This window comes from Mustela nigripes, chromosome 10 (genome assembly GCF_022355385.1).
Source record: "Mustela nigripes isolate SB6536 chromosome 10, MUSNIG.SB6536, whole genome shotgun sequence".
NCBI classification, from domain to species: domain Eukaryota; kingdom Metazoa; phylum Chordata; class Mammalia; order Carnivora; family Mustelidae; genus Mustela; species Mustela nigripes.
In genome coordinates this window covers 38,524,851-38,537,890 of record NC_081566.1, presented here as the reverse complement: position 1 = coordinate 38,537,890, position 13,040 = coordinate 38,524,851, and the positions used below count along the sequence as shown (strand labels likewise).

The window sequence follows — 13,040 nt, the reverse complement described above, 5'->3', positions numbered from 1 at the left end:
GGAAGAGTAAACAGGACCAAATCACAGGGTTTCTTAAAGTTATGTTTGAATTTAGTTTTTAAGTAATGAGAGTTGTATTGATTAGGATTAGGCTGCAAAAAACAAAAATTCAAATAAGTAGCTTTTAGAAAATGAAAGTGAAATTCTGTCTATATAAAACAAATCAGGAAGTAGGTAGTTTGGTATGGAGCTCCCCATCAATAGAGATCCAGGTTCTTTCTACCTCCTCCAACCACAGCGTGTGGCTTTTCTCCTCATGGTCCAAAATGGTTGCCAGAGCTCCAGCTATTGTATACATTTATCTAATTGGCCATCTATATTTGCACTTCAGACTCAATTTTCCCAGAAAATAAATTAACTGATTTCTACCCCCAAACTAGTGCTTTCCTTTGGTTCTCTAGCTCCCTCTCTCACTAGAAGAAAGAACAATAAAATGAGACTGAGAAGGAGATGTAGGAGACTTGAGCTGAGAGAGAGTTCAGCAAACAAGAGAAGAGTGTTTTAAAATTGAGTGGTGAGGGGAGGCTAGCTGGTTTGGTTGGTGGAGCATGGAGCATGTGACTCTTGATCACTGTGTCGTGAGTTCCAGCCTCATATTCGGTGTAGATATTACTGAAATAAAATAAAATAAAACAAAATGTAGTGTGACTAATCATGCTAAATGCTGTAGAGAGTTAAGACATACAGGTCTGAAGGTCAGGATTTTTTTTTTTTTAATGAAGGATTTTATTTTTCTTTAAATATTTTATTTATTTATTTGAGAGAGAGCACGAGCACGGGGGCGGAGGAGGCTTGTGGGGAGAAGCAGAGGAAGAGGGAGAAGCAGGCACTTCTCTGAGCAGGGAACCTGACGGGGATCACAAGCCGAGCAGAAGGCAGACTTGAAGGCAGACTGACTGAGGCTCCCAGGCTCCCCTGGAGGGTCAGCTTTTTATGAGAGCTGACAGTAAGGTGACTGGTGAGCTTGGGAGAGGTGTGTCTACACATTTTTCCTAGAGCAGAGCCCTGTTCAGTGTTGAAGTTCATGGGCTAGAATTGCCTCTCATTATTATCATAATGGTGGGATAGTGGGGGTAGAAATTAGTTGAAATGAGAAGTGAAGGGAGCAGTAAAGGAATAGAGAAAGGGAGTGTTGGCCTTCAAGAAATTCATATGAAGAGAGGAGTATCCTGCGCTTATCCCTGTCATGGTTGATCCAACCTCATACTGTGAGGTTAACTTCCAATCAGAAAGAGTTGTGGAGGAGTGCTTGGGTGGCTCTGACTCTTGATTTTGGCTCAGGTCATGATTTTAGATCAAGCCTAGCGTTTGCCCTCTACACCTCCCCCACCCCCGACCGCTGAACCTGGAACCTACTTTAGATTCTCTCTCTCAGCCCTGTCTTCCCTTCCCTTCTGCTCAGTCTTCTGCTCACTCTTTCCCCCACCCCAAAAAGAAGAAAGAAAGAAAGAAAGAGAGAGAGAGGAAGAAAGGAAGGAAGGATGGATGAGTTGTGGACATCTCAGTTGTGTCCATGGAAAAGTCCCAGACTCTCTTACTCTATTTGGACCTTGGTTCTTAACCTTTAGCACTATTCCTGGAAACCTGATTATTTGGGGCCTTAACGGCCCTGCTTCTTTCTTGATTTTTTTTTTTTATCTGAGAGAAAATTTATTTATTGTTCTAATTTACTTAAACTTCAAATATTCCATTAAATTACCCAGGAAAATCCAGGTAGCAGAAATATTTAACACATACCTTCAAGACATCTCAAACAAGTCTGAAAAGGCCACAGAATGATATATAAATCTGCCACTGAAATCACTTCCACGTTGTGCAAGTGCAGAAGTGAGCAGAGGTGCAGCCTGCCCTCCCCGTGGCTGCGCGGGAGCTCCTGTGAGGCGCCAAGTGCCCTGAGGAATCACCCCTTTCCAACTGTGAACCCAAAGCAGCAAATCCTATGTGCCCCTGAAGAAAACCCCTTCCGTGTGTGTAGGGGACAGGTGTGTGGTGCGGGAAGGACTCCGTCACATGGAATATGTTAGAATTCCGCCGTCATGGGTAATACAGAAACATACACAAGTCTTCATGTTCAAAGTCTTCATGGGGATTTCTTCTGTATTGTTTCTTGATTTTAATGAGTCTTAATTTCTCAGTATTTTCTTTTGGATGCCATCTTGTGTTCTCTTTCTGGCTTCTACCCCTTGTAGCTGCCCTGTCCAACAGCCCTGGCTGAAAGCAGCCTCTTCCGCATGAATTCGACATGCCTCATACACCTCTACATCTGCTATGCCCCTTCCTAAGGGAGCACTGACATGAGGAGGGATGGAAAGGTAGAAAAGGAGCCAGAGGACAAGAAGGGGTGTTGGGGTAGAACATTCTTCTCTCTCTTCTCTTCTATTTTCTCTTCTCTTTGGGATGAGAGAAATGTGAAGATGGAAGACAGGATAACTGATGTAGGGAGGCCCCTAGTGGTGGAGAAAATGAATCCAGGATCCAGGAAGGACACCAGTTTCTCTGAAGCCAGAGCTAAACGAGGGCTCAAAGGAAGGATAAGTTTGCAGCTGGTGACAAATGCGATCGGAAACTTAGAAAAAATATCAGTAGGGGTTGTCTTAGATGACTGAAGATGTAATCGGTTCCAACTGAGCTCAGAACTCAGGTTCCATGTAATGTGCTTGCAATTTTCATATGCATGGTCCATTTTAATTCTCCTAAATACTTGATGATTAACTGCATATAGTTGAAACATATCGATTTAAATTTATATACGGTAATGTGTCACATTTATCAAATCATTTCACGTGTATTATCTAATTTGATTCTTCTAGCGACCATTGATACATTGTCTCCTCATTTTACAGTTAAAGAAGCCAAGGTTCAAAGGGAGGTAAAATAATTTGAGTGACAGCAGGTTTTATGACCTTAATCTCCCAAAAGAACTATTATTTTAGTGAGTCAAATTTGAAAACATAAGGCATTTTTAAGGGCTGCTGTTTTGGCAGTAACAAAGCATTCTGCCTGAAATAGAGAACAGGGCTCTGACACGGGCAGATGCGTTTGGATGTTGGAGAGGGCCTTATGCCCTAAATCAGGCAGATGCTAGCCACTGACTCAGAAAACTGAGTCTTTATAAAGATTTTATTTATTTATTTGACAGAGAGCGATCACAAGCAGGCAGAGAGGCAGGCAGAGAGAGGAGGGGAAAGCAGGCTCCCCACAGAGCAGAGAGCCCAGTGTGGGTTGGATCCCGGGACCCTGGGACCATGACCTGAGCCAAGCCGAAGGCAGAGGCTTTAACCCACTGAGCCACCCAGGTGCCCCTGAAAACGGAGTCTTGAAATGGAATGAGGTTCATTCAACTTGTTCACCCTATGAACCTTATTTTGGCCAAGTCTGCATTTTCTAGATTCCTTTTTCTTTCCTTCTTTTCCCTTTTTTTCTTTCTTCCTTCCTCTCTTTCTCTCTCTCCTTTTTTTTTTTTTTTAAAGGATTTTATTTATTTATTTGACAGAGAATGAGAGGGATCACAAGTAGGCAGAGAGGCAGGCAGAGAGAGGAGGAAACAGGCTCCCTGCTGAGTAAAGAGCCTGCCTCAGGGCTCTAACCCGGACCCCAGGACCATGACCTGAGCTGAAGGCAGAGGCCTAACGCTCTGAGCAACCCAGGTGCTCATCTTTTTTTAAGGTTTTATCTATAAATAATCTCTACATACAACATGGGGCTCAAACTCACAACTGGGAGACCAAGCTTCAAACACTCCAGGAACTGAGCCAGCCAGGAGCTCCTGAATTCCCTTTTCTTATCTTCTTTCAAAACGCCTACAAAATCTGAAGTTCTAAAAAAAAAAATAATCAAATTGGAGCAAAATTGAGATTGCCACTGCTCCCTCTTGGAGCTAGGTTTTCATTGCTCTTTTGATTTCTAAGAGTATAGGGAGTCCTTTACAAAACGAGACTCACTATTTCCTCTTGTAGTTATTTCTAGGGATTAAATCATAATCCTCATCCTTTATAAAATAAGTTGTGTCATTACTATAACAGAGAGCTTCTAAAATGCATGATCCCAGTTTCTCATCACTAGCCTTGAATAGGGCTTTTCCGTGTTTTGGAGAGTTATATTCAGCTATGCATTTTAGTAGCTTATGTTTATTGAGCATTAATCCTCCAACAGGCTCTGAGCTAAGCACTTTGCATACATTATCTCATTTTATCCTCATTAGGACGTTTTAGGGAAGGTAGCATTATCATCTGCAATTTCCATATGAGGGAGCTGAGGCAATCAGAGTTTAAATGACTTTCTCTTCTGGTCAGTTGTGGACAGGATTTGGAGAAGTATATCTCAGTGTAATAAATAAAAGATCAAAATTCCTCTTGGGTAACCTGGAGATGGCTCACAGGAAGCCCTTGGTCCTGTGGAGTGTTATTCGCATGGTTGGAAATAAACTGGGAGCTTCTAAAGGCAGAAAGAAGAGGGAAATATGGTTAGTTTAGTGTTAGAAGAAGGTCTTCTGACAGTTCGGGCAGAGCACTTGGGGAGGCAAAAGTGAGACAGACAAGGTCCTGCTCCATTTTGAGCTCACAGTCTTGGGCAGATTATGATATAGGCCAGGCATTGTCTGGTCTTATTGGACTCATAACTATAACCTTAATGGACACTTAGCTGTGTGTGTTTTGTTTTTTTTTTAAGATTTATTTATTTATTTTAGAGAGAGAACGTGAGCATGAGTGGGGGGAGGGGCAAAAGGCGAGGGAGGGAGAGAAGCAGATGCCGTGCTGAGCATGGAGCCTGATGGGGCTCCATCTCACTTCCCTGAAATCATCCCACATCCCTGAAATCATAAGGTGAAATCAAGCATCGGATGCTTAACTGACTGAGCTACCCAGGCTCCCTGGCACTTAATAGTGTTAATAAGATTTATTTATTTCTCATCTTTAACCACTTAAAGCATCTCTCAGAGTTGGGCATTGAGAATTTTTCCAGTTTGGGGCCAATATGGATACACAATTTTCCTGCACACTTTTTGGTATCTACTGAAATATTTTTTAAAAAGATTTTATTTATTTATTTGACAGAGAGAGACACAGCGAGAGAGGGAACACAAGCAGGGGGAGTGGGAGAGGGAGAAGCAGGCTTCCCTCTGAGCAGGGAGCCTGATGAGGGGCTCAATCCCAGGAACCTGGAATCATGACCCAAACCAAAGGCAGGTGCTTAACAACAGAGCCATCCAAGCGCCCCTGAAACATTTTCTTAGAATAAATTTTTGCAGAACAGTTCCTAGGTCAAAGAGTATGAATATCTTTATGGTTCTTTCAACACATTATCATGTTGCTTTCTAGAACTATTTGTGATTTGCACAACATATTTATTAAGCATCTACAATATATCGAGCTTTATATTAAACACTAGAGATATACTGTGAACGAATATGGTCCCTGCCTTCAAGAAATGTAACAATTTCTGTCACTAAAAATATATACTTCTAAATTTTTTTAAAGATTTTATCTCTGGGGTGCCTCTGTGGCTCTGTTGGTTAAACACTTGACTCATAATTTTGGCTGAGGTCACGATCTCAGGGTTGTGAGATGGAGCCTTGAGTAGGGCTCTGGCTGGGTATGGAGGCTGCTAAACATTCTCTCTCTCCATCTACCTCTCTCCACCAGTCAAAAGTTTAAAAAAAAATTTATTATTATTTTTTAAGATTTCATTTATTTGAGCGAGAGGAGAAAGCACAAGCAGGGGGAGGGGCAGAAGGAGAAGACTCCCTGCTGAGCAGGGAGCCTGACCCGGGGCTCCATCCCAGGACCCTGGGATCATTCCTTGAGCCAAAGGCAGACACTTAACTGACTAAGCAATCCAGGCGCCTTTAGATTTTATTATTTTTTAATGTCATCTCTATACCCAACTTCCCAAAGCGGAGCTCACACTCATGACCCCAAGATCAGGAGTTGCATGCTCTATAAACTAGGCCAGCCAGATGCCCTTATACATTTAATTTTGATGTCAAATCACCAGGACCTAAGTGTAAAATAACATTTTTAAAATTTATACCTATTTTTCTTTTTACACTTGCATTTAATTATTGGGTGTTTATGTTCTATTTTTATATAAATTATTTTTGTCTGTAGGTTGATTCTTTTTTATGTGAAATATCATTGTCCATTTTAAAATTCTGTTTATTTTATTATTCTACTTATAAACTTATTTTCCTTGTAAAATTGAAAGAAATGTTTTCATCTGTCATATTTAATATATTTTTCTTGTTAGCTTATATTTTATCATTTCATTTTTTTTTAAAGATTTTATTTATTTACTTGACAGACAGAGATCACAAGTAGGCAGAGAGGCAGGCAGAGAGAGAGAGGGAAGCAGGCTCCCCGCTGAGCAGAGAGCCGATGTGGGACTCGAACCCAGGACCCTGAGATCATGACCTGAGCCGAAGGCAGCGGCTTAACCCACTGAGCCACCCAGGCACCCTTATCATTTCATTATTACTTCCAACTACACATGTTTAAAATTTTTATGTATTTGAGATTGTCAGTCTTTCCCTTTGCCATATCTTTTGCATCATTTAATCATCATTAATTTTAGAATGAATTTTAGAGTGAGTTTTAGAATAAGTACTTTATCATCCATTCAGTTTTTCTATACAGTTGGAGCCACTTCTGGTTTCCTTTCGTATACCATTGAACACATTTCCATTACCTGCACTTTTGCCCTTTAAAAAACACTGTTGCTCAAAATAATTTAAAAAATAAAAAAATTAAACAAAAATAAAAATAAAAATACTGTTGCCTTATAACATGTTTGACTAGAGTCTCTCATTGATCTCATTATATTTCAGAATGTATTTTTGCTACTTTTTCTGTGTTTCAAAATCTTACTGGAATATATATTGAAACTGATTAATCTTATGACGCGACTTCAGAATTCTAGTTATACCACTTGCTGGTTGCTTGTTCACCAGTTTAACTCTAAGCTTGGGGATAATATGAATATCTGCCTCGTTAAATTTTTTAAAATTAAATGGAAAAATTCCACGTAAAGTCATTTAGCACACTTTCTATCTCCACGCTTTGCATAGGAGATGCTAGAATCATATTAATTTTTATGCTTAGCTTGAGGACAAATAGCCATTTTTACAACTTCATTGTAAGGTGAATAGACCACGATTTTTCTATACTGAGCATCGACGAAAGCGTCACTGTCACTCGATCCCAGGACCCTGAGATCATGACCTGAGCCGAAGGCAGCGGCTTAACCCACTGAGCCACCCAGGCGCCCCGTCACTGTCACTCTTAAAGGTGCCCAAGCTCCAAGCCTCAGCGCAGCCCGGGGAGGGGCGGACCCCGTTGCCTAGGAGATGGGGGGCGGGTCTGGAGTTTAGAATCTTTGCTACCAGTCGACGGGCACTTCCTGGAGGCGGGAGGAGGCGAGGGCGCGGCGCCCGACGCGACGTCCAGCAGCCAATCAGAAAGCAGGGCGCCCATTCAAATTGCGGCCGCAGAGGGAGCCGGCGGTGCGGGTTGTGAGTGGTGTGGACGTCGTTGGGGAGGTCTTCGCGAGTGGGGAACCCTTCAGAGGGGCGAAGTATCCATGCTGTAGGGGCGTGCGGGCGCCTTCCGTACCGGTGACCGCTGAGGTGCGAGCGGAGGCCTTATAGCGCGGGGTCTCCCACCGGCCCCCGAATCCCGGTCGGCGGCCAGGGGGTCCCCGAAGGACGCGCGCGGGCGGCTCCTCTGTGGGGACCCGGAAGCCGGACGTCAGGGCCCCTCGGCCCGGGCCTCACCCACTGAAGTCTCGCCCAGTCGGTTGGCATTAAGAGGTACACTCGCTGTCGCAGCCCTCGGAGTGCTAGCGGGGAGAACCATCCGCGGGGATCTTTCGCTTGTGGTTGTGACTTGATTTCCTTCTTTCTGTTCGTTCCACTCCCCTTTAAACTCCGGTGGCAAAACGTCCCAAACAAGAAGCCCCACCTGTTTGCGTAAGTAGCAAATAGTTTTTAGCTGCGGTAGAATTTCCAGAATCTTGTCTTGCCTTTAAATTTACTTCCATAAAAGGAACGTTCTGTACTTTTAGTTAAAATGTTGAAGGAAGATGCTTATATCCTGGCGGTTTTGTTTTTGTTTTTGTTTTCTCTTTTTTGGGGGCGGCGGCGGTGGTGGTAATGATTATTACTTATGTAAAACTTTAAAAGACTTACTTAAAAGTTAACTTCTATTATTTTATCCCTGCACAGCCGTATCTATGGAATAGTTTGAGCAAGTGTCATTTTACAAGTGAGAACCAAGCGTGCAAAGTTAAAGACTTGTTTACATCAGTAGTACACAGTTCGGTGCAGAGTTGTCGAGAAGCCAGGCCTTTTAGCTGTCACAGCAGTTCTTTTTCTTTTAAACCATTAGTGCTGCATATTGTTGACATATTTACCGACACACCTGTCTGCTTTGTTGTCTAACTGCTAGAGGGCAAGCTGTCTATTTACCTAATCTTGCATAATTTTTCTCAACAGAAGCAATTAATTTACTTGTTGTAGTTATTTATTTGGGAATACTCTGTTTTGCGACCCCTCTCAAACTAATCTCCACGAGGCATCCCTGTAATTAACATACATTCAACAGGTGTTATGGAAATGCTTTATCCAGTCTTGGATTTAGGTGCCAGGGTTTCTGTTAGTCCCTCTCCTAATCTGCAAACAGGGAGTACTCAACTAAAAATCTTTGTGACATGCAGGTTCGTCCCTCCCATCTTACTGTGTTAAAAGACACGTAACATGTATCCTCTTACCTTCTTTTACGTATACATTTTAAAGTGTATATCCTTAAATACATTCGTGTTGTTCAGCTGTCACTAACATCCATTCCCTAATCCTTTGTCATACTGTAAATCTGAAACTCTGTACTTATTAAACAACAACCCTTCATTTTCCCCTGGCTCCAGCCCCTGGCAACCACCATTATACTTTCTGTCTTTATGATTTTTAACTACTCCAAGTCCCTCCTGTGAGTGGAATCCTCCAGTATTTGGCTTTTTGTGATTTATCTCATTTAGCTTTATGTCTTTAAGGTTCATCCATGTTATAGCATATTGTAGAATTTCTTTTTAAGGCTGCATAATATTTCAGTGTCTGTAAATACCACATTTTGGTGAGCCCTTCATCCGTCCATGGACACTTGGGTTGCTTCCATATTTTAGGTACAGCAAATAATACTGCTATGAACATGGGTGTACAGATGTCTCTTCAAGACCCCGATTTTAGTTCTTTTGGTTAGATATCCAGAAGTAGAATCCCTCGGTCATATTGTAATTCTATTTTTAGTTTTTTGAGGAACTTCCATGCTGTTTTCCACAGTGGCTGCGCTATTTCACGTTTCCGCCAGTAGCACACAAGGGTACCAATTTCTCCACATCCTCACCAATACTTGTTTTTTTTTTGTTAGTAGCCAGCCTAATGGGTGTGATGTGGTATCTCATTGTAGTTTTGATTTGCTTTTCCCTAATGATTAGTGATGTTGAACATCTTCTTATGTGCTTATTGGCTAAATACCTTCTTTGATATGTACTGTTTATATCTTTTAAGTCACTTAGTATCTTTATCCTGATATCATGGAAAACTGTGTATTTCTTCTAGACTAAGGAAATGGGAACAGGGTCTTGTCAATAGTATCTATCAGAGGGCCTGGCATGTAATAGGGACTCAGTAAATATTTGTTACATAATGATTATAAGCTCTTTGAAGGCAGAGATTTGTGTGAAGTTGCTTAGGAGCAGTATCGGAGGAGGAGATTGTGATTTATTCTAACATATTCCTTTGGGAAATTATTTTCACAGTGGAGAGTTCTCGTATTTTTTAATGTCTGTTTATAGTCTTACAATCTAATTTTTTTTTTTAACAGTTTAGCAGATAATTGGAAACTTACACCTAAGATATGGCTGGAAGTCAAATGAACATCTAAAAAAGAGCTTCGCTTCTTCACCAACACTTTTTTAAAACAACTTGCTGCCACAATGTCAGTATACACCACACATAGTAGAAATAACAGGGATATCCTTGGTATACCTTCTTCCCAAAAGAGTTCATCACTGAATGTCCTCACCCATAGTAGCAGACGTAAACTGCATTTGAATTCGGATATGTCAGAATGTGAAAATGATGATCCGTTATTGAGATCTGCAAGTAAAATCAGAGACATAAATTGTACTTACGTGATTTCAGCCTGTAAAAAAACAGGAGAGGTTCCTCTTACCCCTGACCCTGTAGGTAGATTGACACTTCAGAGAAGAGTTACAAGGAACAAAGAATCATCTTCACATGGCAGTGAGTTGGGAGACTCAACCGAAAAAACTGCAGAGACACGTCTTACATTACAGCGTCGTGCTAAAACAGGATCTGTGGGAAAGTGGAGAACAACTCAAACGGATTCTGTGGAAAAGGGGAAAACAGCTCAAACAGATTGTGTAAAAAAGTGGAAAACAACACAGAATGTGGGAAGCCCAACAGAAAACGATTGTGCTTCCCTGGAAGTGAGGAGAAAGGTAACAGTTGTAAATAATGATAAAGACTCTTCTGTTGCACCTTTTGTACCTTTAGCAGAAGGCCCCAAAGACGTTGAAATGATGAATGATGAAAAACACAAAGAAACGTCTTCTGCCCTTCTTGGGGCAAATGAACATGTTGCACTTCAATACTTAAGTAATAGAGCACCCACTGATACCCAGAGTCAGACTAAAGTTGTTCCATCCAGATACTTGGCAACAAAGCCTCTTCAGAGCAAGTTGAGTATCAAAGTGTCAGGAACAGGAAACTTACATCAGCGAAGTACTGGGAAGGATATGGCAAAAAATTCAAATAAGTTTGAAAGCTTAGAAAAGAGAACACCTACGAAATACATCATAGGACACAAATGGACACCAAAGTGTGGCACGCCACAGCTTATGAGCCCAGCTGCATCGACACCGAAAAATAGGGTGTCTGGCCTCCAAGTTCAACAAAAGCCAAGAGGTTCTCTTCTAGCAAATGAAAGGGAAAGGTCACAAGAAAATACACTCCCTCTTGAAGAGGAAACGGCAGGTCGGAACACTTCTATAGAAGCAGACCCCCTAAAAGTAGAGAACAGTCAAGTGACAGTGGCAATACGTGTGAGGCCTTTCAGCAAAAGGTATGTTACACCTTTTAAAATCTAATGCCAAACTTCTGACATGTAATGTGTCTCATTGCTCTCTGCCTTTGGAAAGTGAGTGCATTCATGCATCTTCAAGCTTGGCACTGGCATTTCTATGTAGAGAGAACTTTTGATTTAGTTGTGGAACCCTCATTATTTTTGATGATTGCATATAAAATTAAAACATGGAAATCACCATCTTTTGTAAATGTAAATTTCTTTAGATCTGCTGCTTTGAAAACGTTGGAATGACTTAAGTGTCTAATGCAGTCTGCTTTCACATCTGCGATGTATGGTGGGCCCTTCTGTGTTTCCCTTAAAAAGAGCACTTATTAGGTCACTTATTCCACAAAGAGGTCCTTCCAAAATCCTGTCCAGCATATTATCATTCCCATCGTCTTCTCTGATAGATAGTAGTTATCTATCAGATATATATATATCTAATAAATGTTATAGATAGTTATATATCAGCTATAGATATCTAATAAATGCAGTGATGTATTAGATTTGAGGTTGATAGTAAAAAATCTCTCTCCAAAGTGGTTGTGGGTGAGATAGTCCCATTATTACAGGTAGGGATGAGAAAAATGAACATGACAAAATGTGAATGTGGCATTTAATTATTTTTGGATATTTTGTGAGGTGAGTGCAAAAAAACCTTCAAAGTTAGTTGTTAACTCTGTTGTATATCTAAGCAAGATGTGACAGGATATGGTGACCCCTGCTGTGAGAGAAGGAACCCCTAGTTCGAACCTAAAGGGTTAGTAATTAAAAGCAAGTTATAGGGTGCTTTAAAGCCTGTTAATGAAGATGCGGGGTTTGTGATAAGTGAGAAAACTGAGAGTGAGTTGGCCAGAGAGAAAAACTGAGAGTGAGTTGGCCGGAGAGAATGGGGAAACCTCAAAGACAGGCCTCAAGGTTCATGATAGGACGAGAGGCAACAGAAGGAACAGAGGTGGTAGGAGCAAACTCCACGACAGACGACTACCCACGATGGATGACAACTAAGTTCTGAAGAGAACTTAGTAAGGGGCCAAGTGCCTGAGTCCAGACTCATCAGACAAGCCATGTAAACTGGGCTGATGGCAGGGGCGGTGGAACACTTGTCACATTGAAGAAGCAGGTTGATTCCAGGATAAATTCTGATCTAAAGCAGAGTTAGGGGCAAAAAGGGACATCTGGGGCCAGGCAAGGACTGTTAATGTTTTTCTGCAGATGCAGAGTAAGTGAAAGGTTTCCACTTAAGTCTGATGGAAGAAGCATGCACATGAAAATCCATGATTTTAAGGGAGATCATCTAACAGAGGGGGGAGCTTTGTATTAACAGTAACAATAGGCAGTAGCCCAAAGAGATTTATGATTGAGACTTATACTTAACTGAGTTTGTTGAAATTCTGTTTGCATTTCACATCAGCTTTATGTAGATCTGCATTTCTGAAACTTCTCTATAATATATTAAAAAGTTCCTAGATTTGGACTGAAGAGTATAGATAGATTATAATGGTCGGATGGGTGAAGGGAGAGCTCCAGAGGAAAAGGAAAAAGATGGAAAATCCTGTAAAAGTAGGGTGATTTTTCAGACAACAGATCTGGGACTCCATTTTCCCTCTAAGGAGTGACCCTGGAACTGTAGGGAGTATGTATTTGGAAATACATGTTAGCTGGTCTACATTTTCCACATAAAACTAAAGAATTATCTTGCTCTGGAGGTATGTTGTATTTAACTTGTTTGGAGGTTCTTGTTATATTCTATGGAATAATACTCAAAATAATCCCAGTAACTTGTTAGCTGGTCTACATTTTCCACATAAAACTAAAGAATTATCTTGCTCTGGAGGTATGTTGTGTTTAACTTGTTTGGAGGTTCTTGTTATATTCTATGGAATAATACTCAAAATAATC

The 13,040-nt window shown here is 41.2% G+C and overlaps 1 protein-coding gene across 1 annotated transcript in view; it reads left to right on the top strand.

Moving 5' to 3' along the window:
* The first annotated feature begins 7,489 nt into the window (after positions 1-7,489).
* Positions 7,490-13,040, top strand: part of KIF14 (kinesin family member 14) — a 52,778-nt gene continuing 47,227 nt past the window's right edge. The window contains exons 1-2 of the mRNA XM_059413056.1: positions 7,490-7,963; positions 9,873-11,135. Of these exons, the coding sequence (XP_059269039.1) occupies positions 9,985-11,135 (1,151 nt within the window). The 5' untranslated portion in view covers positions 7,490-7,963; positions 9,873-9,984. The remainder of the gene's footprint in view (positions 7,964-9,872; positions 11,136-13,040) is intronic.